Source organism: Emydura macquarii, unplaced genomic scaffold, assembly GCF_026122565.2.
Source record: "Emydura macquarii macquarii isolate MOO-44397 ecotype Brisbane River unplaced genomic scaffold, CSIRO-AGI_Emac_v2 contig_1119, whole genome shotgun sequence".
Lineage (NCBI taxonomy): Eukaryota > Metazoa > Chordata > Testudines > Chelidae > Emydura > Emydura macquarii.
The window spans coordinates 20,043,814-20,070,665 of record NW_027131256.1 but is presented as its reverse complement, the minus strand read 5'-3'; the positions used below and the strand labels follow the sequence as shown (position 1 = coordinate 20,070,665).

Here is a 26,852-nt window from a genome sequence, read left to right as displayed (position 1 = left end):
TGTCCTTCTACATTTTGAAAAACAATCTATGTAGACAATAGCCAGCACAAAAATAATACAACATGGGATCTTTGTCACATTAGATGCTTCATCTGAAACTTGTTTATTCTGTTAGAGAAGTAAAGTTGAAGCCACTGAAATGTGTTGTAGACCATTGCTAAAGCTGCTGTAGTGAGACAAATCACTGGAAATTGTTTTTAATTGTAAAATTGCATTAATTTTCTTTTCTTTAAGGGGAAAATCATAGCTAATAGAGATTTTTATTGCCCTGTCACTTACAAAAGGTTGTTAATATGGGTATAAAGTAAACAAATTAGTTTTAGGTTTTGCGCTGCCTGTCTCTTTCAACAGAAACTAGGAAATGTCCATTAATACGATGGTTTCCATAGTAATTATAGTGTGCTGCTGTTTTAAACTACTGATAAATTGTAAGCTACTCAGTTTTATGCAACAACCCATACTTAAAACGTAATCACATTTATTTCCTTAAACTGAGTAACAAAGACGCACACACACATTGATTGTGTTTTTGGATACACTTCCTTTATAGTAGATGATCAAATTAATTGGGCTAAAAGTGAATTTAGAAGTTTGTCCCAATTTTAAGCAAGTTTTACCTTATTTTGAACTGAGGAAGTGCCATTAGTATTTATTTTGTTTTCTCACTCCATTTGCTGGCAAGATGAACTTTTGCTTAAAAGTTCTGACTGGTATTAAAGGATTTAGTGGAGCAGAAATTCACATGCAAGACAAATTGGTCTTTTTAAAATGTGAGGGTTAATTTTTAATGATTTGTATAAAACCATGATTCTGGGCTAAGTGGAACTGAATCCTTAACAAATACTGGAAACCACAATTTTAGCCACAATTGAGAAATAATTTTAAAAAATAATTAAAACATACTTGGAGCTTTGATTCCCCAAGATACCAGGTTTTCTGTTATTTGAGAACCACTCCTGGTATATCTGTTCTGCATGCTGGGGTCCGTTAGGATAAATGTTTTCCTTTTTTCTTCCTGTTACATTTCATCATCAGCCACCAAATGATTGGTTGTAATATCCAGAAATGATATTAGGCAAGAGACACTAAGAACCCAAGACCAGACGAAACCTGAATAGAGTATGGGAAGGAGGAGAAACAGCTTAGACTCTGGGTAGTAATGGTCTATTTCAGTAAGTATTCGTGAATCAGAGAAGGGACTGGTACCTGAAGGAAAAATGTGTAACTGACAAGTAGTAGGAAGAGATCAGGTGAAAATAATTACGTCTTTAAAATGGTATCTAAAGAGAGATTATTGACTAAAAGGACAGTAGCAGGAAACCTTGGTGATCCTTTTGAGTTACCTCTTTATAGACCCAGTTAGCAGTATTTCCAAATTTTATTTTAAGGTTCATATATGGGGAGTGTATGAATTGAAGGCTACCAGAAAATAGTTTACACAATGTTAAAAATTGCTGCTTTCTGCTTGGACATCTATCACCTCTGTCCATAATCCCCTTCCCACATATTTTTTTCTTTTGGCAGTTGGGATTATATAACCATTTGGTTAAAATGACATTTTAAAATAAAACCATTAAAGTAAGTGTCTTCGAAGTTTTATCTGATGGATTAAGGCTGCATAACTTTTTACTTGTTGAGAACACTGATTTGGATAGGCATACCAGGAACTTGTATTTAGGGTTTTTTTAAATTTTAAATCCATCCTGGTCTATTTCATTTTTAAATTTTCTTCAGTTTATTTAAATGATTGGGAATGTGGGGGAGGGTATGTAGCATGAAAACTGAACTTCATACATCCTGTGATCATCAGTGCTTAACTTCTAGGCTTGGCAGTTCATAGCCCTGGTGCCTCTGGGCTTGCTGCATCAGTTATGAATGTAAAAAATTGCTTGAGCCCTGCCACCTCTATAATTATAAATTAAACACTGCCTGTGATTCATGCATTTAGAAAGGGGAAAATCCCAAATTTAAATAAACATATTTTGTTTGCACTTCTAATTTATTACATATTAATAATCTGCCATGTAAAAGAAATACCATATTTTTAATCCTCCTAGGGTCTGTTGCCTTGCTCTTCAGTTGTTTGTTCTTTTTATCGTATGTTCTTTGCCTTTTTCTTTTACACCTTTTTTTTCCCTGTCTGTCAGAATTAATGGCACCTGAGTTAGCTATACTCCGTAGGGGTCTGCAGCGACTGAGGCTTAAGAAGGCTGAACAACAGAGACAGCGAGAGCTAGCTGAGGGTTCAGCACCACAGTCCTCCACCTCTGATCAGCCTTCCCCTAAGGGCTCCTCACAGGACCCTCAGACTTCAGGTTGTCATTTGTCAAGGTTTCTTAAGCAGCTGATGTAGTTATAGTTTGTGCTGCTATTGTTTGCTGAGATGCTTCATCTTCAGAACAAAACAGATAATGCACTTGCTGCTCGTCTTTACCTTGCGTGTGGTGGTGTTATCACAATTAGATACACACTAATAGCAGCATTACTGTATTATTTTCCTAATATATTTGTGATACATAGTTACATTTAGTAGGTTCTGAATAGCAGGCCACAGCAGTCAAATTTTGCCCAAATAGGATCACATTGGCAACTTTCCAGAAGGTAGTTGAGCATTGCACATAGCCAGAAATGGAGTTATTTAAGCAGCGCTTGTTAGAAAAATGAATAGTGAAAGTTGCTCTAATCTAAATGGAGTAATATATGTTGACACATAAGCACCCAAAGCTACACTTTTATATTAAAGAGGAGTGTGTTGGTGAGCCATGTTAAGACCCAGTAGGCTACATTCTGGGCTTATTGGCTCTAAACAGTTTCACAGTAATGATCAAATAAACTAAAAGCATATGTAGATATTTTTGCTTAGCACTAAACATTTCCTTCAGAATAAGCATTTGTGCTATGCTCATTGTAAAAATGCCTCTAATAAAAGGCTGCTGTATCTTGGCTTTCAGCTCTCTTGCTTTTAAACTTATCCCATATCTTAAAATAGACAAAGTGATGCCGAACTGGAGTGATGTGGTATTGACTAGCAGATCAATAAGCATGCTGAATATAAAAATGCTCATTAATCATTTGTAAATCCTATTTTTACAGAATTTGCTAATTACTTTATATCTGAAGTTAATTTTTGACAGATATAACAAGGAATTGAAAACACCTTTCCTCTTCTCAGTTCTATCTCACAGGAATCGTGCACCCATATACAATTTGTGCCACTCATTTCTTTGTGGGGATATTAGGAGTTTGGAATAAACCTTAATGGATTGCTATCGTCAACCCAAGAAATACCTATTCACCAGATCTTGACTAAAATTCTCAATCCCAGAAATAATTAGAAGTTATCAGCTGTTTTGAACAGGGATTCACCAGACGTGCTGTAATCATGCAACTTGTGCATACGCAGCCTTAACTTTGCCATTCCTGAATTATGAATGCTTAACTTCGCAGATTTAACATTCTCTTAATATATACTGCATTTTTGTATAGACTCTCATTTTTTTCTTTTTATAGGGCCAAATTGTCACCCTTATTCACCTTGAGTAGTTCCATTGGAACCATAAGTAAGGGTTACACAATCTGGTCTTTAACCTTTTAGCATTTACCTAGAGTATTTGGGTAGGTGGCATTAGACTATTAGAAGCAAAACCAGATTTGCCTGCTATGATGTTGAAAAAAATGTCTTGCACGCAAAACTGTTTGCAGTGCCAGGTCACATGGAAAACTTTATGAACCCCATGTCTCTTTGTGTGTTGAATGAGGAGTGGCTTACTGCATTCATACCGTGAGCTTTAGTTAACTGTGCATACAAGCACAGTGTAACCTCCTATCATTTAGAATGTTGAAATATTTTAATAAGTTCCATCATTTAACTACTGCACAAGTCTGAATTCATATAAATTATGGAATTCTTAATTCAGCTAAATCAAAAACTATTTTTACAAGAACACAGACACCTTTCCTCATGAAAAAGCTATTTACCTGTCAAATTTTAACTTTCTACCCCTCTTCATTTCTTACCTTCTCCTCCTCCCCTCTCCCCTGGTTTTGCCACTTTTATTAGTGGAATAGCATTTCTTTTCAGTTTTCCTTTTAAAAAACCCCAAAAACATTCTTTGAGCAATGACTGAGCATAGACTGTTCCTTGTGAAAGATTAATGTTTTAGAAAGTTATACACTACTGAAAGTAAGATCATAGAATGGAAACACTCAGATAATGTGAACTATAGCTGTAGCTAGTGCTCCAGCTAGAATATGTAGATACTGAATTTAGCATACTTGTTAGCACTGGAAACTTTTCCAGGGACAACTTTCAAGAGGATTGGAAGTTGGAGATCCCAGATCCTCGGGGACTGGGTGTACATTCTGGTGTTGCTGTTGTCACTAGTGGCTGCCTCCTTGCATGTGAGGGAAAAGGCCAGTAGAGCAGGGAAGACAATGGAAACCACAGGAGCAGTGGTCTCTGATGCCCTGTGACAAGAACTCAATAGCTACTCCCAACAGGGGAAGCCAGGACAAAGGTAAAAATTTTGTTATGTGCTGTGCTTCTGAAAAGAGAATGTTGGCCGTCATGTCTCCGATGGACTGAATAGAGATTTATTGACCCAAAAGATAAACATTGATAAACAAAGCCAAAGCTAACATTTATGTTCTGGGTCAATAAATATTGATACTAAAGCAGAGATGAAATGTGGGATTTTCAGAAGCACCATGTGCTAGTCTAACTTTACTCTTATTGATGTCCGTGGTAAAATTCCTACTGACTTCAGTATAAGAAAAGTTAGGCCAGGACTCTACTTTTGAAATTTCCATCTGGAAGTTGATATATGTATTACTACTATATTGAGTGTTTGTCAGTGTGGATCAGTGTTCCCTGTAAGCTGCATGGCCATTTAACAATCTTCTATATACAGCACAGGTCAGAAACCATGCTGCTTTTGTCTCTTCTCCACAGCTCCAGCAGGAGTGTGGGGGGCTCTGTAAGAACCTGCTCTGCTCCTTCCTACTGTGATGGGGTACATGCAGCCCCACCTCTTCACTGCAGAGGGAATGAAAGTGCTTCTGGTATCAGGGACACATTCAGGATGTCTCTTGTGCAGGAGCTCTGATGAGGGACCTGGCTGAGCTCTGCATTGGCTAACCAGATCAGCAGAGGGACACACTCCCATCTGCCAACCTGGCAGTTCATTTCAAGGGAAGCAGTGGTTGCTGCTGCTGCTGAGAGGTAGCCAGGGAGGGAATTGTGGTCAAGGCCCCTTTGTGAGAGCACCTGGCAGAGAGGTCTGAATCCTTGGCCCAGAGGAGGTGCAGTTCAATGACTATGGCTCCTAAGACTGTTACTGGGGAGAAAATTCTGGGGACAGGAACCCATGTGAGAGATTGGGGAGGAGCAACCCCAGGGTAGCACTTCCTACACACTCTCCCCTTTCCCTGCCTGTACACACCCCTCACTTAAAAAAAAAAAAAAAAGGGGGGGGGGGAGGGACAAGTTTGACCAAAGACAAAAATGTAGTGCTCAATGTAACCTATTCAGTACAAAAATAATTTAGAGAGAACATTGGTGTGGATTCCACTGTAGGTGTGCATGCACATGAGACGGAAGTAGTAATATCCATTGGCATTGCACATGTGCCCTGTGTCTCCTCATACTCCCATGTGAGGTCATAAAGGGTGGAGTGGCAGTGACACTCCCTTAGTTTCCTCTTACTGTCTTTGGCAGCAAGATGGAATCTTGGAGAGTGAACCCCAAGTTCTTAGCTTCATCTAAATCTTACCATAAATCTTCTGAATTCTTCAGAACTCCTTTGATGACCTTTATCTTCAACCAATGTGATCATATTGATGCATCTTGACCAATTATTGATGTCTACACCCAATTGTATAGACCTCCTATTAGGATCTGTGACAGTGGGTGTTAAGGAACCCTATATAAGTCTTCCTATTCCTCTTCAGGGACCTTCTCACAAGAGCCTGTTGCAATCAGAAGTGGTCTCATTTCCTCATCTAGGAGCTGTAGAGAAGGTTCCAAAGGAATTCAAGGAAAGGGCTTCTACTCCTGGTATTTCTTAATTCCAAAGAGGAAAGGTTTTTTTTTTTTTGTTTGTTTGTTTTTTTGTCCTAACCTATACCTAAGGAGACTCAACAAATACATACACCATTTCAGATTCAGGATAGTAATTCTTGCCTCCATCATCCCATCTCTCCAAACTCAAGACTGGTTCATGTCTCTTGACTTGCAGGATGCATACTTTCATATCATATTCATCTGGCCCACAGAATGTACCTCAAATTCAAAATAAGGCCCACTATCCTCCTTCCAGTAGTGATTCTTATGTGTATTCCACTGTGGTCACGCAGGCATTCCATGTGCCTAAGGTAGAAGATTTTTGATAGTAGTGTCTGTTAGTTACACCTGTGCCCTTCTCTTCCTCATGCTTTGAACCAATGTTTTATGGGGTGATGTGGACCAGCCCCCTCCCCAGTTCCTTTCTACTGCTGCATGGTCTGAGATGAAACCTTTCTGTGTCCATGAAGTTCCCCTTCAGTGCTTTTCTTGTAAATATTATAAAGAGAGTTCTTATTAGGTCATTTTTAGTGTTGGCTTTTATGGTATCTAGTTAAAGATACAGGGGTTCCTCCCATACTATTCCCTCCTTCCCCCCATATTGAATGACTATTATGCCCAAGTTCTCTGTCTTGAAGAATGGTAGTTCCTGCTTCAGGGCTTTCCTGATCAGTAATAACTATCAGAAGTGCCTCTCGTGCCTTGGAGAATGTCACATAGCTTTGAAGTCCAGTATTAGTTGATTTTTTTACAGCTGGATACTCTAGGCACAGGAATATAGATTTAGAAAACAACTGATGGATCATGCAATGAGTCCATCAGTCTGACCTCGACCAGCAGAACCCCTGTACAATGGGCAGAGATGCTTAGGAGTTCGCCTCCTAGTACTACGACCTCTGACACAGAGGTGGACAGAAGTAGAGCTAGACTCCTCAGGCTCATGATGAGGGTAGGAAACATCCTGAGAAACCTAGAGAGAAATCCCCTCTCCCAATTCCCCCTTTCAGAGGAGGACCTCTTTCCCAGCACTATCTAAGTTTGGTGACACTTTGCGCCTTGCTCCGAAGCTCTGGAGCTCTTAAGGATCATGGTACCAAACCACTAGCTCTGGGTGGGGACATCATCAGCACTAAACAGAGAGAAACACTGTGAGATAAAGGCCGGATATCTGTTGGTGTTGACCAAAGAAAGGCACAGAAAGCGCCATGCACCAGCGGTACTACCATGTTCCAGTGAAAAGGCATCAGCATCGATGGGTCTTCTACACCAGCTCAGATAGTGCATAGGGAGAAAAGTCCTCATCCCTCTGCAAGTGGAGACAGTTCTATGACCCCAGAGAGCATTATCATTCTTCCAAATCCAGAGCCTCCCATTTTATTGTACCCATTCCTTAATCATTTGATCCTGACTCCATCAGTCCAGGGATGGTATGAAAGGAGAAGCTGCATTCCTATCCCATCTACTACGTGTGGGGTTTCAGCATCCGTGATTCTGATGGCACTCCCATTTGAAGTAGAGCCTACCTTTCTCCTCAGAGGAGTTGGATGTTATTGAGTGACCATTGTCACTCCCTCAGAGACAGGACGTTAGCTCAAACAGAAGATCCAGAATTTCCTGTGCACCCTCGCAATCTCACAGAAAAAGGTACCCATTGCACTGATATTTGATCCCTCTCTCTGCTGTTATTGGGGGCCATAAGATATGTACAGATGCTACACTGAATCAGTATGATCCCATCGAGAGTCACAACATCCTTCTCCCAGAGAGGAGCTTGAACTTCCTCAGGAGCCATAGAAGAGGAGGGAGAGGAACTGGATCCAACAGTTCCGTTAGTCTCAACAGTAGTATCTTTATCTCTTGATGAGGCAGTTGTTCCAGCCTTGCCTTCTCTACCAGATGACCAGGTGACAGGCAGTTTCAGGACTTGTTAAGGAAGGTTGCTGATGCACTCTAGAGCCCACTGGAGGAAGTCTGAGAGAGACCTCACAAGCCCCTGGACATCTTACAGAGTGTTGAGCCTAATATGGTATTAATGAAGTTATTTTGGAGCCCACCAAAGCTGTCTGGCATGTGCAAGCAATGTGCTCCACTCCTAAAAGGGCAGCTATAAGATATGGAGGTACCAGACAAGGACATGGAGTTTTTATTTCTACACCCTGCCCCAAACTCTTTAGCTGTACAAGCTGCCACTGTGAAAGAAGGAGGCAACATCAATCATGCTCTACTTTCTCTGTCAGGGAGGCTAAATATGTGGAATGCCTTGGGAGAAAGGTCTTTACTTCAACCAGCCTGCAGGTCTGGATTGCCAGTTACCAGGCATTAATTTGTAAATATAACTTGGTAAATTAGGTGAATTTCAGCAATTAACTGACAACCACCCACAGGAGGATAGAGCACAATTTCAAACTCTTATTGAGGAGGGTAAGTTTGTTACACTCTCCAGGCTACAGTAAATGCAGCTGATGCAACATTGCAGTCGATGGCAACGGCTGTCGTCATGCATCAAGAGTCCTGACTTCATTTGTTGGGATTTTCCAGAAAAGTTCAGTCTACAGTAGAAGCCCTTTGATAATGATTCAGTGAAAACACAAGTTACACTCTTGGAAGAACAGAAGGGCATCCATCTGCTCCCTAAGGATATATACTCCAGCACTGGAGAGGAAATTTCATAGACCACAAGCGTACATCCCTAGGCCAATACCACAACCCCTTTACCATCAGAGGGAGAGGAAATATGAAGAGCCAAAGAAAAAACAGAGGACCCAAGAGACCAAGCATAGTGCTCCATCTCTTCTAATTATAGCCTCCCATTAAGAAATTCTTTTGATGGGATCTTTGAGAGCTATCTCACAGGAGTTTCCTAAGGTTTATTGTAGGCCTGGGCCATTATAAATATAGGGTGCTCCCCTCTGGTTTAACAACAGCAGCACCAGAAATATTTACAAAGGTAGTGGCAGTTGTAGCAGCCCATTTTTGTTGCCACGGATCATCAATCTTTCCCTATCTAGACAATTGGCTATTGACAGGGAGATCTTATCAGGAGGTACCAGAACAACCTCATCTCAGTTCTCTAGTGTCACTGGGATTCTGTGTCAACACAGAAACGTCCGTTTTAGTTCTTACAGACTGTAGAGTTTATCGGAGCAACTTTGGACTCTTTCAACATCAAAGCATAACTTCCTGAGGACAGATTTCAATCCATAAAGAATCTTGCTACTCAGCTCATACTGAGCCCACAAACATTAGTTCATTAATGCCTCATCTTATGTCACATGGCATCCTGCACTTTTATGTGATACCCTTCAAAAGACTACCTCCGTTGCCTACAGGCTTGGTTTCCGACGGTCTACATACCAAGCAGGCAAAACGTGCCTAGGTTGCAAGATTCTCTAAGTTGATGGGAGAACAGAGACCATGTGTATGGGGGAGCCTCTTTCACTTCCCCTCCCATTAAGAAAACTTCAATCACAGATGTTTCTTTGTTAGGGGGGAGGGGCCCCATCTTGGCGAGCATACAACACAAGGAACATGGAGTCCCTGAGAGTCCAGGATGCACATTAACCTCTTTGAACTGAAGGCAGTCCAAGAGGCTTGCAAACAATTCCTTCCACTAATGCAAGCTCAACACATTCAAGCAATATCAAACAACATGACAACAGTTTTATACATCAACAAGCAAGGGGGAATGCAATCTTCCCCCTCCCTCTCCTTTTGCATAGAAGCTATCAATCTGTGGAACTGGTATACTCATCACCAGATTACTCTCTCAGTAGTGAATGCTCAATACAGCTTCAGCAGGAACTTCTACATGGATCACAAGTGGAAACTTCACAACTCCATTGCCAAAAGCATATTCCACCAATAGGGAACTCTGTCTTGGGACCTGTTCACTTCCTTACAGAACAGAATGTACAATACACTACCCTAGGGGGTCCCAGGTCAGGGTTCCAAGGGAGATGCACTCCTGTTTCTTTGACCAAAACACTTACTGTAGACTTCCCTGCCCATCCCACTCTTCCCTGCAGTCCTGAGGAAGATCCAGTAGGATGGAGTGATGGCTATCCTGATCACACCAAGAAGGTCCAGACAGTTTTGGTTTCCCAGTCTTCTTCAAATGTCAGTACAACCATACATTGCCATCTGATCCTTCCCAGGTCTTCTGACCCAAAACAAGGGTAAGATCACATACATCCCAATCCTGACTCCCTCCATTTTACAGCAGGGTATTTGGATGGGCGTTGAACCTAGGAAAGACATGTTCAGAAGCAGGTCAGACCACTCTTTAAAACAGCAAGAAGTCCCCTAAGAAGTACTACACAACCTAGTGGAAAAGGTTTTCTATCTGATGTTGACATAGTCAACCCCAAAGGACACTGGCGCATGCCCACCATTCTAGAATACCTTCTCTCCTTAAAGACATTAGGTCTGTTTCCTTATTTCCCTCAGGCACACTTAGCAGCTATCAACATCTGACTTAAATTGGAATTTTAAAAATTTTAAACCAGATTTTTATTATTTTTGTTTTTTAGGTTATAACAAATTTTTCTTTTTATAAATTAACCTGTTTAAAATGAAAACTGAATTTAATGAAAAATATGTTAAGGCCTAAGTTTAGTATAATCTCTTAAAACATTTAAATAAAAAATAATTATGCTGACTCTGTGAGCCTCTATTTAACTTTGAGTTAAAGGCTGATTTTCTATATAAAGATAGAATCGGGGGGAAAATGACTGTCTTCTGAGTCCAGGTTTATAAAGATGATACAATAGGTCATGTACAATTTTAAGGACTTGTTTTGTTTAATAACATTTAATTTTATATGCTGTTTCGTGTGTTTAATTAAATTCTAGGTATTATTCTAATGCAATTTGACATAAATCATGACCAAAGAGCTATCTAGGAAATGAGCAATATATGTCATTCACCATTTTTAACATACATGTACAATTTAATAAGAATCTGAAAATATTAAGCTATATGATTGCTTAAATAAATGTATAAAGTTATATAGTACACCCTCCTAGGTAGCAAAAAGATGTACCAAATCTAGCATAAAGCCTCTGTTAGTTGTAAATCAGCATGATTTAGTGGTTTATATCACACAATGGGAATACATCTTTCTTTAGAAAATAACTGATGTACAAATGGAAAAGTTTATGAAAATCATGATTTAAGTTGAGGTTTTCCATTTGTTGATTTAAATCACCGTGATTTGTATTGTTCTACCCTTTGGGCACTGGAAATTGAAATATTAGTCCAGGATATACTCTTGAATTTACATCCTTCCCTGCTTTTCCCAGTTTCTTTTCCTGGGTTCTTCTCATGAAATTGTTTTGATCTGGGTGGGAAGTCTCTTCCTTCCTGAAGGCAAGAGCTATATATTTTCAGTATTTCCTGCTTCTGATGGACAGGCAATACTGACTGGATATGTATTCTCTAGGTATCTTGGCACTTCAGGACGTTGGTGGCACACAAAAATGCGGGAGGGGGAAAGAGAAGTTAATTAACTGTTTCACAATCTTTAGAAAAAAAATTGGATCTCAAAATGGAGCAGAGGTTTGGGGTGTAGGAGGTGATTTTTTTTAACAGGACTGTTCAATTACACTGTTCTTTTAATTACAAATTGTTAGACACAGTCCCTCTAATTGATATTATTCTCTCTCTCCTCCCTCAAAACTGGCTTTTGATCTCTCTAGCAAAGCAATGTACTTCATTGTTGCAGTGTTCTTTTTATGCAGTAAGCACCTTTACCTTGATTGGGATGAGGTGGTATCTTCAGTTTTCTTTTTTACCCAGAGTCATCTTCCAGCTCCTTATAGTAATAGAAGCCCAATCTTGTTGTAGTTTGTAGACGCAGAAAACATATTGCTTTCATCTGTAAAAGCTATCTTTTGTTCTTGCTGATCCCCCAGCTAACGTACTGTGCGATTGTGGCAGCATTTCAGAAGCAGAATGTCCTACCCATATTTAAAATGTGTTTAGCCTTTATCCATTTTTATGCAGTGAAAAATATTTTTATTTTATATAGGGTCAAATCTTGAAGTCCTTACTTTGGTTTTTACTCAGCCCTTGGGGAAAGCATCTCTTTTAATTAGGAGTTGTGCTGGAGTAAGGAATTTATAAAAGCTAGGGAGTCCAGTGTTCGACCTATTCAGATTTATTTGGTGTCCTTTGCTATAACATCTAGATGCTATACAAAATTAAAAAATAGTACACATGCATTATTCACAATGTGCAGAGAGAATAGAACATCCCAACCTGTTGCAGCTATTAACCCACCCATTCCCCAAAAACCCTATATTCATCTGTAATGCTGCTTTAACTGTGCTGATATGAATACTGGTGTAGTTAAAATAGTACAACTTGTGTGTAGACAAGTCATTAGTATTATGCACAAATTTGGTCTAATAAAATGCTAATTGCCTTAAACAGGAGTGGAGAAGAGGAGCATTCGGCATGTAACTTCTTTCTAAATTGCCTTTTACATTCTGTTTGAGGTTCCCCAAAGTCATGTATCTTCAACTCCCTCTTTAAGTGGTGCTCCAGTTTAGAGTATGCTGGCGACATCACAACCAGTGGTGAACTGCATTGGGACATAGATAGACCCAGCCTATGGAGGTTCAGGTAAGTGCTATTTTTTGTTTTGTTTTTTTAACTATATGGCACAGTTTTGCTAATATTTTATCAAAAACTTTATCATAAAGAATTTAAAGTTATATATTTTCAGTAGTTTTACAAAACCAAGCCATATATTAAAAAAAGAGGCACTTACCTGACCTTCTCTAGGCTGGTTCCATGCTTGTGTTCTGTTCACTGTCTGAGGTGGAGGGGGGTCACAGCATTTTGCATTCTGCAGTGCCACTTGGCATAGGAGCTGGTGATCTAGGACTTTGGGGGACTTGAAAAGGAAAAACACTAAGTGAGTTTTAAATCGCTTTGTGTTGAATGCTTTTCTTAACCATGCTACATGAGATGTTTAGCACATTCCCTAGAACGGTTTTATTTAAATATTCTTGCAGGTCATGTTCAAGTTAAGTATTTCCAATACAGTAAAAGTGGAAATCGCTGATTTGTAGGACTTGAAACAGCCTGTATTGGTAGAGGGGGCACATGGCTCCCCTTTGAGTGTGTAAGTGGGTCACTAGGACTACAGTGTAGCAGTTGGATGGAACTGGAGTTGGGCACAATTCACTGGAAAATTGTACTGAGGTGGTTCATCTCCACACCACTTTCTACCCCTTGCGCTATGATTTAAACCCATAATTTAGCATACTGTGTAAATACCTCTGTGGTAAATTAGAGGTGCTCTTGAAGCTCTTGTGAAATGTATTGCATATACTGGAAGGTGGAGTGTGTTGTTACTGAGACTCATTTTCACTTTAGATCTAAGCCACCATTTGGATCTAGGGGACAGATTCTCTGTTCTGACCAAGCTGTATTTGGTGCAAGATTGGGACAAAGGTGGGCAAAGATGTCTTTTGAGCCATTTTTATTTTCCCTTGACCCTGGGACTATTCTGTACCACTGCACTTCCTGAAACAACCCATAGTTCCAAGACATCTGGGGGTTAACCTGGTGAAGGAGATGGTCTAGCTATCTCACCTACACTGCGGACTGAGAGAGGAATGCCATCTGAGGATTCCTCTTTGCAGGGGGAATCCTCAGTTGTCAGTTTAAGCAGGGTTTATGACTGCAGCACAAAGCAGCCAGGCCATAATAGTGACTTTGGCCTAGACCTCTAGGGGTGAGCCACCTAACAGGCTAGACCATTACATTTCCTCGCCTCCACTAAACAGGATTTAAATGTCATAATAGTAAAGCATACCACAAAGAAGTTTACAATAGAGGATATTTAATCTCTGTAAGCATACAATAAATCAATTTACAACAGAAGATTAACAAAGGGTACAGTAGCCTATTCATTATTAATATATTTCAAATGCTAAACTAATTTATGTGCATCACCTAATATTAGGAATGTCACAGAAATAAGATCTATGTTCTCTTTAGTGAAATAGCTTTCACAAAAAATGTTTAATTTTTGCATTGGTAGTCTGTGTGCGCAGTGAGATGCTCTGAAAGTGATAACTGTTAACTGATAATGACAAACATAAAAATCTTCTTTTGTGAGCCTATTCCATTTTAAATTGAGACTTCATATAGGTCCTCTTGCCAGGGTGCTGTTTGATAACTAAAAATTTTAAGTCTTCATCAATTTTTATCAGATTCCACTTAGGTTATTGCAGCCAAGAGTCTGCAGAGCTATTTAATTATCCAGTTATATGAACTAGAGATGTTTTTGTGCTTTTACCATTAAAAGGCCACATTTTTAAAAAATGTTTGTTGCTCTGTTTGGAAACCCTTCTAAGCTCTTAAATTCTGTGGTGATAGGTGTAAAAATTCTTTATAATTCTTAAAACCACAATTGAAGACTCTGGTCTAATATTTCATATTCTCGTGTTGAAGAGTAAAATATTCTCTGAGACTTCTGTGACATTTTAAATCACATTTATTCTTATAAGACTGAGGGGGACATACCTTCTCTTTTTAATTGGAGATGCAGTTGAGTTTGGTGGTTGGTAGCATGGAATATAGGAGTCATGACTTTTCAGGTGTGGTTCTTGGCACAATAGAAGTTCTAGGTATATATTATAGTTCATCATCTTGATTTAAGCTCAGTTATCTGATCCCAGCTACCCATAGTTCATCATCTTCTTTTAAGATCAGTTATCTGATCCCAGCTACCCATAAATATGTTGAGATCCTTGCAACAATAAGTCTTTTGATACAATTACTTAAATCATTATAGTATAAGTTGAAAACTGGAAGCGAAAAACACAGCTTCTTTCATATCATTTGGTCAGCATACTTTTAGGGAAAATACTAAATGCTTGCCTAAAGGAATGTGTCATGGTCTGAAGCATGTGGCTTTGCTCCTGTAGCACAGGTAGCAAATCTAATATAAATTTATGGCCACTCAAGAAACAAGCCCAAACGCTTTTTTATATTGCTACCTTGTTTACTTTAAGCTAACGTGATCATTACATTGCTATGCAGTTTTCTGCTGCTTATATTTTAAGTTAAAATCTCATTTTTGTTTCAGAGTCTCCTTCCTCTGTGGCTAACAAACAGCTTGGATTCATGTCACTTGATGAGCAACAGGGTGCGTGTGACAGGAAATACGCTATACCCAGCCATAGTTTGCTGCAATGTATATAACAGACTTCTTTTTCATTTCAGTTCATGATGATAGACATGCTGTTCATCTTCATAAACTAGAATTCCTTAAGCAGACCTGTGCTGGAAATCCCATAATACTAAATTAAAATTATACGCTCTACAGAGCTAATGTAAATTTATTTTTAAAAATCTGTCCTTGCCACCAATTTGATGTTTTTAACATAAAAGTCATGCTGCACTCTGACACGTTGTAAATGAATTCAGAAAAAATTGTTTTTAAGCCAAAGTAAAGTTGCAATTCTATTTTTATTACATATATCATTTAGTATTTACAGATGATAGACTCTTCTTGGCTCATTAGGGGCGGTTTCCTTTTGGGTGAAACTTGCTTTTAACCATAAAAAGCCAAAGTAGCACGACTTATGTAGGGAACATGTGCAGATACCGAGGAAGAAAAATCCATCCAATCTGGGGCCGGACCACTGGGCTGCACTGCAGCACCCACCTGTTACCTCAGTCTGTTGGTTGATAGCTGCAATTCCTATGTGCCATTTTTGCTATATCTTAAGATCATCTTACCTCTGTAATCAATGGTCCAATGTCCCCTCTGGGTATGTCTACACAGCAAAGAAAAACCCATGGCTGGCCCATGCCAGTCAACTCGGGCTTTCAGGACTTGGGCTGCAGGACTTTTTGATTGCTGTGTAGACTTCTGGGTTTGGGCTGGAACCTGGGCTCTGGGCCCATCCAACCCTGCAGAGTGAGCCTCAGAAGATTTGGATGCTTATCTCAGCCCTTAAATCTTCAAAACATGACTAGAAAGTTCAAAAAGAGACTTGTCTGCTCCAGTCACAGCTGCTACCCAGAAGTGTAGAGTTGATAACAAAAATTAAACTATTTCAGAACCTTCATGATGTTTTGGTCTCAGAAATCAAGTAAGGTTTGGAAGTTTCCTTGTTCTTCTTTGAGTGTTTGCTCATGGCCAAATGAATCCCTGGGAATTTCACCCAGCTCAAGGGCCACCCTCACATCACTTAGACTCTGTGGCCTCCAAAAGATGGAGCATGGTGCCCGCATGCTCCTTACCAGACCCCGACACCAGTACCGATCCTGGAACAAAAGTCCAGGAAATGCCCCCCCGAGGACATAGTGGAGGTGATGGAAGAGGAAGGAGTCCCTCCCCCTGTACAAGCTTTATCATCATCCTCCCATGATGAGACGGTGGCAGGACCCAGTAGTCTCCTATCATAAGATGACTTTACGGCCCACCAGGACCTTCTCAAGTGGGTCACGTCCAATCTGGGCTAGAGGTGGAGGAACTCAAGGAAGCCTCACACACCTTGATAGACATTTTGGCAGCAGCTGCACCAGCTGGAATCACCCTACCTATTAATGAGGCGGTCTTGGGGCCAGTCAAGGCCCTTTGGCAAACCCCCTCTTCTTTGGCCCCTACGTTAAAGCAGGCCAAGAAGTACTCCGTGCCTGCTAAGGTATTTGCCTACTTTTTTTCCCACCCTCCCCCAAGGTCGCTGGTGGTGGCTGCAGCCAATGAAAGGTACAGGCAAGGGCAGGTGAGTTCCACTCCCAAACATAAGGATTAAAGAAAACTGAATCTTTTTGGGAGAAAAGTTTATTCAACTGGAAGTTTACAACTTTGTATTGCCAACCAACAGGTGCTGTTGGGGTGCTACAATTTCAACTTGTGGGACTCCCTGAGTAAGTTCAAGGACCTCCTGTCCCAGAAGTCTCAGCAGGAGTTTGTTGCCCTCCTGGAAGAGGCCAAGAGTGTAGCCAGGACCTCCTAGCAAGCGGTTTTTTACACTATAGACTTAGCGGCCTGGACAGTGGTCTTTGCAGTCACTGAGGTGCTGCTCCTGGCTTCTGTCCTCTGGCTTGCCCCAGGTGGTCCAACAGTCTATCCAGGACCTCCTGTTTGAGGGCTCAGCCTTATTTTCAGAGCAGATTGATACCAGGCTCCAGGAGCTGAAAGATTCTAGGGCTACCCTGCATTCCCTGGGGCGGTATGTGTCTTCCTCTTCCAGGAAGCACTTCAGGCCACAGCAATCCCCTTGGTTTTTGGGACCCCAGAGACATAAGCCCTATAAGAAAAAAGAGAGGGGTTACAAGTGGTGCCATCCATTCCCACAGCTCTCCATCTCCCAGTCTGGGCCTCAGAGATACCTGGATAGGCCCAAGCAGGCCTTTTGAGGGTGCGCTTTACCAGTGTCCACCATAGAGGTCTCCAACTCAGTTGTCCCTTTATTTTTGCCCTTCAACCAGGCACGGGCTGCTATAACATCGGACTGTTGGGTCCTCAGCATGGTGACAGCTCGGTATACCCTCCGGTGTTTATTCACCCCTCCCTCCCATCCCTGTCCCTCTTCAGGGACCCTTCTTACGAGCGATTCCGTACAATCCCTCTTAAGGATGGGGGCCATGGAGGCCAGACTTGAAGGGGAAGGGATTTTACTCCCGATATTTCCTAATCCTGAAGGCAAAAGGGGGACTCTGACCATTCTGGACTTGCGCCGCCTCAACAAGCATCTCAAGAAGTTGAGGTTCCACATGGTCTCCCTAGCCTCTATCATTCCTTCCCTGGACCCAGAAGACTGGTATGCCACCCTCGACTTAAAGGAGGTTTACTTTCACATTTCCATCTTCCCTGGCCACAGTAGGTTTCTAAGGTTTGCAGTGGTCCATTGCCACTTCCAATTCACCGCCCTGGGTTTTCACAAAATATATGGTGGTTATAGCAGCCTACCTTAGGCACCAAGGAGTTGAGCCTTATCTCTACCTCAACAACTGGACACAGCATCAGAATAGTCCGCGCCACCTTCCAAAGGCTGGGCCTGCTGATAAACGAGCAAAAGTCAACCGTGGTCCCGGTTCAGAGAATAGAGTTTATCAGGGTGGTGATCGACTCGATCCAGGCCAGAGCCTTTCTACTGGAAGCTCGGTTCCAGACTATCTCAGACTTCATCTCCAAGGTCACAGCTTACCCGCTGACAGCTTAGGTCTGCCTCAAACTGCTGGGTCACATGGCAGCATATGCTCACATGGTACAGTACGCAAGACTACACCTCAGGCTCCTTCCACAGTGGCTGGCATCAGCGTACTCTCTCAGCAGACGTCATTTGGACTTGGTGCTCACAGTTCTGCCCCAGGTCCTTGGCTCTCTGTCCTGGTGGAAAGAACCCAGTTCAGTAATGGGAGAGGTGCCCTTTGCAACTCCCCAGCCAGTGGTGACCGTGGTAACAGATGCATCAGTCCTTCGGTGGGGATCTCACCTCAGTAACCTCATGACACAAGGCCTCTGGTCCCCGGAGGAGCTTCCCCTGCACATAAACATCAGCGAGCATTAGAGAGCTGACCTGACAAGTGTTCCTACCCAAAATCGCAGGTGTGGTAGAGCAGGTTTTGACAAGATAAAGCAACCTCCATGTTTTACATCAACAAGCAAGGAGGGGCGCAGTCTTTGGCCTTGTGCCAGTACACTCTGTGCTTGTGGGATTTCTGTGTGGAACACAACATCCACCTGGAAGCGGCAAATCTCCCGGGAACACAAAATGTGCTGGCAGATTGCCTCAGCAGGACGTCCTTCTCTCACCATGAATGGTTTCTCCATCTGGAGGTCGTCCGGATTATCTTCCCAAAGCGGGGATTTCCCCAGGTGGACTTGTTTATCCCCAGGCAGAACAGGAAGTGCCTTCAGTTCTGCTCACTGAATGGGCACAGTCTGAGCTTTATCTCAGATGCCTTCCTGATCTCTTGGTCACATAGTCTCCTTCTTGGTCACATCGTCTCCTGTATGCCTTCCCTCCAATTCCTCTGGTTCACAGAGTCCTTCTAAAGATTAGGCAGGACAAGGCAAAGACCATTCTCATAGCACCGGTGTGGCCTCGCCCGCATTGGTTTGGCACATTGCTGGATCTTTCAGTAGCAGAGCCCCTATAGCTTCTGCTCCAGCCGGATCTGATCTCAGAGAACCACAGCAGGTTGCTTCACCTGAACCTTGCTGCCCTACAGCTGACAGCTTGTTCGCTGCATGGTTAAATCCCGAGGAGCAAACCTGCTCAGAAAGCAGGTTTGCAAGGTATTGCTAGGCAGTAGAAAGCCATCCACCAGAGCGACTTACGTAGTCAAGTGGAAGTTTTTCATGTGCTGGGCAATTTAGTGAAACCTTTGTCTCATTCATCTCTGCAGTCCATATTGGACTATTTGCTCCACCTAACGCATCAGGGCCTGGTGCTCTTGTCTATAAAGGTTCACTTGGCAGCTATTTCAGCCTTCCACCCCCGGGTGAGCGACAGGTTGGTGTTCTCAAATGAGATGACAGTTAGGTTTCTCAAAGGGCTGGAAAGAGTCTACCCGCAAGATAGACAGCCCACTGTACCATGGGACTTGAATTTAGATCTATCTAGGCTCATGGGGGGCCCCCCTTCAAGTTGTAGGCCTCCTGCTGCCTTCTCCTTCTCTCATTGAAGGTTGCCTTCTTGGTGGCAATCACGTTGACTAGACAAGTTCCTGAAATCAGGGCCTGCACATGAGAGCCTCCCTACAAAGTGTTCTTTAAGAACAAGGTCCAGCTGCAACCCCACCCAGTCTTCCTACCAAAGGTAGTGTCTCAGTTTCATATCAGCCAAGACATCTTCGTATTGGTTTTCTTTCCGAAAATCCATAAGTCCGCTTGAGCTTTGTGTTGATTGGTATTTTCCCTATTTAGGGTTTCCACCATTGCATCTGAAATCAGTTCGTGATAGTGGTTTTGTTGTTGTGAGCCTCAGTATGGAACTCCTGTCCCCTGAAATTCATTACATTTTGACCCTCCCACTTAGACGGGAACATTTTTACATTTTTTTTCTCCCAAAAATGTCTTAAAATGACCACTACTGCCTTTATATTTTGACACTATTGACCTGCTTTTCCTGGAGATGGGAGGTTATAGTTGGGTTGAGTGATGAATGGAGTGGTGGGATCAGAGGGAGAGATCTTGATGCAGACAGCGTGGCAGCTGGAAGCAGGAAGGGACTTCAGAATTCTCAGGATGTGGGAGTATACATGATTATCAGACTCCATTAAACTATATTGCTAATTATATGTTTTTAAAGCTTTATACTTTCTTTCTGAGCGCACAAACAATTTTACATGTTTTTGTAAAATTTTTGTGGATTACCTTTAATTTACACACAAACTGAGATGCCTCCTAATACATAGCAGAGTAGAGCCCTTAGTCTCTAACTTCCAACTGGGCCAAATACGATCTGTTATCATGCCTCTATACTGTTAGTATTGCACAGAGCAAAGCTGGAACGTTTGTGAATGTGTTTTTCACAGAGGTAGTTTTGTGAGCAAATAAGTGGATTTTTAGTGTAGTTTCTCTTTCTTTTTGCATGATTGAGGACAATATTTCAATTCCAAATTTTTCTAATTACAAAGGGCGGTAGAAGTGCCCTCTTTTTGCTTAAAAGGAAATGGAAGGTAGACTTCGTCCTGTAACATTTCTTCATGGCAAAGCGCAATATGAAATAGTACAGTCATAACTGATACCACAATTTATGTCAGGTGTGCTGCTGTAAAACAGAGGACTGCTGGTCTTACAGGCATACATCTTCAGAGTAGATTGCAAGGAATTGGGAACAATTTAGCAGTATTGATTGGCTACTTGTTACCTTTGATGATTGCCTGTTATCTTGTTTGTTAGTGGTTATGAATAGGCTAATAGCTCTGGAGACCGAAGTTCTCTGTTTAATCACAGAACATGTACAACTTCCTATAATGAGAATTTTATAATGGGAAAAAACCCAGGAAATAGCAATTGAAAGTTTACCACTATTTTCGCAGCTATATCCTTCCCCACTTTTTCCTCTGAACACTTAACAAATTCCGTTTTTAAAAACTCTGCTAGCTGTTCTTATTGCTCTCTAGATGATTTATTTAAAGGAGTGCCTATGTGTACTCAGTCTTGAAGAACTACTTCAACAGCAGATGGAGACAGAGACACCTACCTTGCCGTATCCTGGAATAATTTGTGATGTTTATAGCCGGAAGGAACCATTATGACAATCTAGTCTGACCTTCAAAACAGAGGCCATAGAATTTCACCCAGTGGTATGCAGTAATATATATAGTGGTGGCTTTATGATTCAGCAATATTGATTATTTTTACACTGAGACGAACATCCCAGAGCAATGTCAGGATATTGCACTTATTATTTTGTGTCCATCTCAAATGCCTGTCAGGATAGTATCTCTTTTTTCCATTCCTAACCAGCTGCTGAAGTGAGGAAATCTCCTCCCTTGTCTGGCTGATGAGGGTGGAGAGCAGAGAAGGATTCCACAAGCTACTTTTCTGTTCCCTTTTCCTGATGAGGTGCTTCATACTCTGTTTTGGTTTATTCACTACTTTCTGCTTGTATAGTAAGGATATTCACATTTTGTGATACCAAATGGTGTGTGCTGACAACTTGCCATGAATGCAAGTATAATATCTATTTATTTATAAATGTACATATTTTTAATCAAAATGTAAATGCACACAACCACGTTTTCTTGAACTCATATCTTCTTTGAATAGACAGATTGATTTCAGCAGCAAAAAACCCTGCATTTGATCAGTTTTCTCCTCACCCCACACTAAAAGAATAAGGCAGCTGCAAGCTGTATTTTAGAGCAGCCATGAGCTCTGCATTGTGCAGAGGTTACCATGGTGAGGCTCATGTATAATTATTACAAAGCATTATACAAAACGGACAATTTCACAGGAAATTATCTTAATTTTAGCTGTGTTTTCATACTTCATATATTTTCAACATTTTAAAAACTTTTATTTGTATTCAGAATGTGTAAAAAGTACATATTTAACATTTTTAAAATTCTTCAGACCAAATGACTATAATGCTGATACCCTGAGTGATTTCCATCTGTCAACAGTGTATACACACATGTATGTTCAGGATCAAATTATGCTTGCAGATGTATTAGTTTATGGCTTCCGTTAACTTTAAGGGAAGTTTTACATATGTATTCAATGCCAGAATTCTGGCCCTTATTGTTTCAGTAGGCATTTTTTACTTGGGGAGTATATATACGTGTGAATATATACTTATAGTAAATTGTGTGTATGTAGAGTGATTCTTGAGTCCTTGTTTTAGAATGATCACACAAGAAATATTGCCATTGTTCAGTGAGTTATGTTGTAGTTTTAAAATCTGCTGCTCAACTTGCATTATCATTTTGTCCATTGCAGCTTTGAACTAGAGATTTAAAACAGAAATCCAGACTGGAAAAGCAATAGGAGATATGCTACTTTAACTTCTTATTAAAATTGAGAATGACAACTTAAATATTTTTCCATGCAACAGGGTTGAGGTTTTGTTACTAGCAAAGCTGTTGTTGTCATGATCAAGTTTCTATACTCTGAAAAAAAATCACAGAACCTGACTAACACTGCTGTTCAGATGGTTGTGAAATAAAAAGATTAGACTATTTGATACTGGCAAACTGACAGGACCTATGAGTTCTATTTCCAGCTTTGTCATTGTATGACCTTGGGTAAGTCACTGAGCCTCCCTCAGCATACCCACTTATAAAACAGGGGTATTAGCACTTTCCTACCTCTGAGGGGTGTTGTGATGCTTAATTAAAATTTGTATGTCAAAGTTCTTTGAGCTTCTCAGATGAAAGACACTAGTGTACAATTATTATCAAACAAAATGCAACAGAGAGCTGTGCATGTACATAGTTTGTCCATTTAAAAACAAGCAGTTTATGCTTTAACATTACATCAGTCATTAGAGGTTAACACTGTACTTATCAGTTGGCTCTTTGTCTCAAAAGAGAACTTTTATCCTGGAGAATGCTTTTAAAATATCATATTTAATCATATCCATTTTCCTTCCATTTGTTTTCTATTGTTCTTGCTGTCTTTATTAGAACAGCTATCTGTGTTTAAAACTAGTATTTTTCTTTCACACAGACTTGTTTGTTCTTCTTCGAGTAATGTCTCTATGGGTGCTCCACTTGAGGTGCGCATGCACCCCACATGCCTTTGATTGGAGCCTTTCATCAGCAGTGTCCGTTTGGCCTGTGAATGCACTGTTAATATCCTCGTGCCCCCGCTGAGGCTGAATCCTGCTGAACAGGCAAACCACCCTCAGTTCCTTCTCAACTGCCTTGACCTGAGACTTAGCTTAGCATGTCAGCATTATGTGTGCCGCGGCTGCTTGCTGAATTCCGTCTACTTAGTTGTTTATTTAGCTTATTAGTATTAGCAGTTAGTTACTAGTTATTGAAAGGTGATTTAATTTCATCCCAGAAAATCCTCCCTATCAGGGGCATGCCTGGTTCATTGAGGTTTAAACATTGGTTCATGTGCAGACAGAATATCCTATTCAGTGATGGACTCTGTGAGTATGTTCACTGCCTGGGAGAATCGCACATTCCGCAGAAGTGTAATTTCTGTTTAGCCCTCAAATTCAGGGCATAGAAGAACTGGGGAATCAAGCTGCGACTGTTAATGTTGACCCACTTCAGAGCCAGGTCAGGAGAACCCCCCCATACGTGTGTTGCCAGGGTCTCTAGCACCATCGACCTCAGCGCAACACTCTTTTAGATAGGGGGAAGCCTCAGAGACCTCCTCTAAAGAGCTTAGAAGAGAACCCCTAATTCCCTATTAAGGTACCCACCTCAAAAAGACCTTGCTCTCTGACCAGGTCAACAGCCTCAGAGACTTCCTCCTTGAGGCTTAGTACTGCAAAGGTAAAGATTCCTTTGGTACCAACGAAGGTTCCTTCGATAACCACTCTAAGAGTAAACATGGTTCTGGGAAGGCTCCGGTACCGTCTAGTGGAGATGTTCAGAGTGAGCAAACAGAGGATTGGTACTGTCAGACTTAATCCATCTCCTCATATCCTTATTGAGCTCTTCAGTACCATGCAAGACTAATCCTCCACCTACATCAGTGCCACCTTAAAACCCTGATACTGTCCTGCAGGGACAAGCATAACATTCTGTTGGTGCCACAACTTCACTTGGTGCCGTAAAACTTTTGGTATCTGAAGAACTTATCGGTGACTGCTGAGCCAGAGTCTCCATTCCTGACAGGTACCGAGCATTTCTTGGTACTGAAAACCTCTAGGTTTCCAGACCCTTATACATCACCAGTACTGTCACCTCACTTTTTGGTTGAAACTCTCCTTTAAGAGGAAGAAGACAATGATGATGGAGATCTCCTTTCAGTATCATTGATCTCTGTTCAGGGTTCTCCTATGTGCTCGTATACAAGTCCCCTTTCTCAAAGAGACAGGGAAGACATCCGGAGATGACATTGCTTCTGGTGGGAGCAACCTTGGGTGCCACCCCCTCCTCTTGTGGTCCTCAGTGGCCATATAGGAATCCCTGGGCAGCTTATTGATGACAGTTATCCAAGGCCCTGACCCTCTTTCCATTGGGATAATAATTGGGATAATCTCAAGCTTCTCCTCCCCTGCAGCAGAAGGAAACATTTCAGGATCAAGAGATCAGGGTGGCTAAAAAAGCTACACCGCAGAGTACCATCTCAGCATCTACATCGGATGAGGTGGTAATGCCTTCTCCTTCATCTATGACAGATGATTTTTGGCAGTTTGGAGATCTCATTAAATGGGTGGCAGACTCCTTACAGATATCTCTTGAAGTCAAAGAATCCCAACACGAGCTGTTGGATATTCTTTACTCTGTGACACCATCTAGAGTTACCCTTCCTATCAGTGCTGGAGCCTGCAAAAACCATTTGCAAACCCTGGTTACCCATAATAGCCATGTATAAGAGAGCCAAGAAAAAGTATTATGATTTAGTTCCTATTTTCTCCCCCTCCACCCATCTCTCTGGTGTTTGACAAACAGGGTGAACAGCACAGGTATAAGTCCATGGGGAGAAAAATCTTACTCATTAGCAACCTTGCAATTCTGCATTGTGAATTACCAAGCTCTGATGGCCAAATACAACTTTACAAATTTTGCAAAATTTGGCTCCTGTATTCAACACCTTCCTCTAGATTAAAGAGAACAATTTCAGACTACCATTGCTAAAGGACAAATACTGGCCAGGACATCTCTTCAGGCAGCTCTTGATGCTGCATATACTGCACCTGTTCCATCTACACAGCAGTAGTGATGTGCAGAGCTTCCTGGCTAGTTGGCTGGTTTCCCTAGAAAAGTCCACAATACGGTAGAGATTCTCCTGTTTGATGGTCTGAAGTTGTTTGTGGAGAATACTAATGAGTTGTTGCATACTCTTAAAGACTCCAAGGCTATATTACATTCATTAGGCATCTACATTCCTGTGAACAAAAGAAAATTCAGTAGATCACAAACTGCTCAAAGATCCCATCTGATGCAATTCCCTGGTTTTCAGAGACTGCCAGAACCTCCTAGAAAGAGATGTAGGTTCTAGAGAAAAAGATCCTCTAACCTACCCAACACAAGTTTTCAGCAGGCTTCATCTTTGAAGTGTCAGTTTTGACAGGATGATTGAGTTTTGGGCCCTTTCCCCTGTTAACTACAACGATTTGCTCACCTCCTCCCATTTGGAGACCGACTCTCCATTTCCAACAAGTGTATCCCCTTAGACAAATGGGTATTGAAAATAGTATCATTGGGCTACACTGTTCATTTGACCTCCCTCCCTCTTTCTCATTCCCCTTTCCCGTCCCTCTTCAGGGACTCTTCTTATGAGTTCCTATTAAGACAGGAGATAAGCTCCCTTCTTCGTTTAGGGATGATAAAACCAGTTCCTGCTCAGCAGAGGGGAAGGTGCTTCTCTTTGAGATGTTTCCTCGTGCCGACGCATAAAACTGAGGGTGAAGACCAATCTTGGATCTAAGTCTAAACAAATTTGTGATGTCTCACAAGTTCAGGGTGGTGACTCTGGCAGCTGTAATTCCTTCTCCAGATTCAGGGGATTGGTTTCTGTCCAACAGAAAGTTCCAGCTTTTTGTCATAGGCCAGGATCATTTTTAGTACTGGCTACTTCCATTTGGTCTTTCCTCAGTTCCAAGAGTGCTTTCAAAGGTTCTCTTGGTGATGGCTGCCTACCTGCATTATCCAGCGATCATAGCATTCCCATACCTTGTTGATTGGTTGCTGAAGGGTCAGTTATACCAAGGTGTGTTGTCCATCACATGGAAAGAGCTTTCTGTGTTCTTAGACTTGGTTTGTCAGTTGAACATGGGAAAATCCACGCTGACTCCCATTCAGAGCGCACAATTTATAGGGGCATCCCTGGATTTCTTGGCATCAAGGGCCTTCCTTCCCATGGATAGATTCATGACACAATCAGATCTTGTCAGAACTGTTCAAGGGAGCCCCCAGACTTCAGTCAGAAAATGTCATCAACTTCTAGGTCACATGGCGGCTTGCACTTTTGTGACAGAACATGCAAGATTAAGTCTTCGCTGTTTCCAGAGGTGGTTCAGATCATTTTACTTGCCAAACAGATAAGCAACAGACAAAAAGTGTCAGTTCCTCAACAAGTCAAATTCTGTCTAGACTGATGGAAGGTTCATTGTAATGTAGGGGTTGGGATCCCCTTCCTTCAACCAATGCCACCAATAATCATAGCCTCAGTACATAT

At 41.4% G+C, this 26,852-nt stretch overlaps 1 protein-coding gene across 4 annotated transcripts in view; it reads left to right on the top strand.

The window, feature by feature from the left end:
- Window positions 1–26,852, top strand: part of DCAF6 (DDB1 and CUL4 associated factor 6) — a 162,523-nt gene that overhangs the window by 80,176 nt on the left and 55,495 nt on the right. For 2 of the 4 annotated variants that reach the window (XM_067546272.1, XM_067546271.1), the window contains exon 11: window positions 2,148–2,315. The exons of 1 other annotated variant lie outside the window; for it this stretch is intronic. In XM_067546272.1, coding sequence (XP_067402373.1) covers window positions 2,148–2,315 — 168 coding nt within the window. Of the gene's footprint in view, window positions 1–2,147; window positions 2,316–15,164; window positions 15,225–26,852 lie in introns of all 4 variants that reach the window. One more of the 4 variants, XM_067546274.1, reaches the window with a different exon arrangement.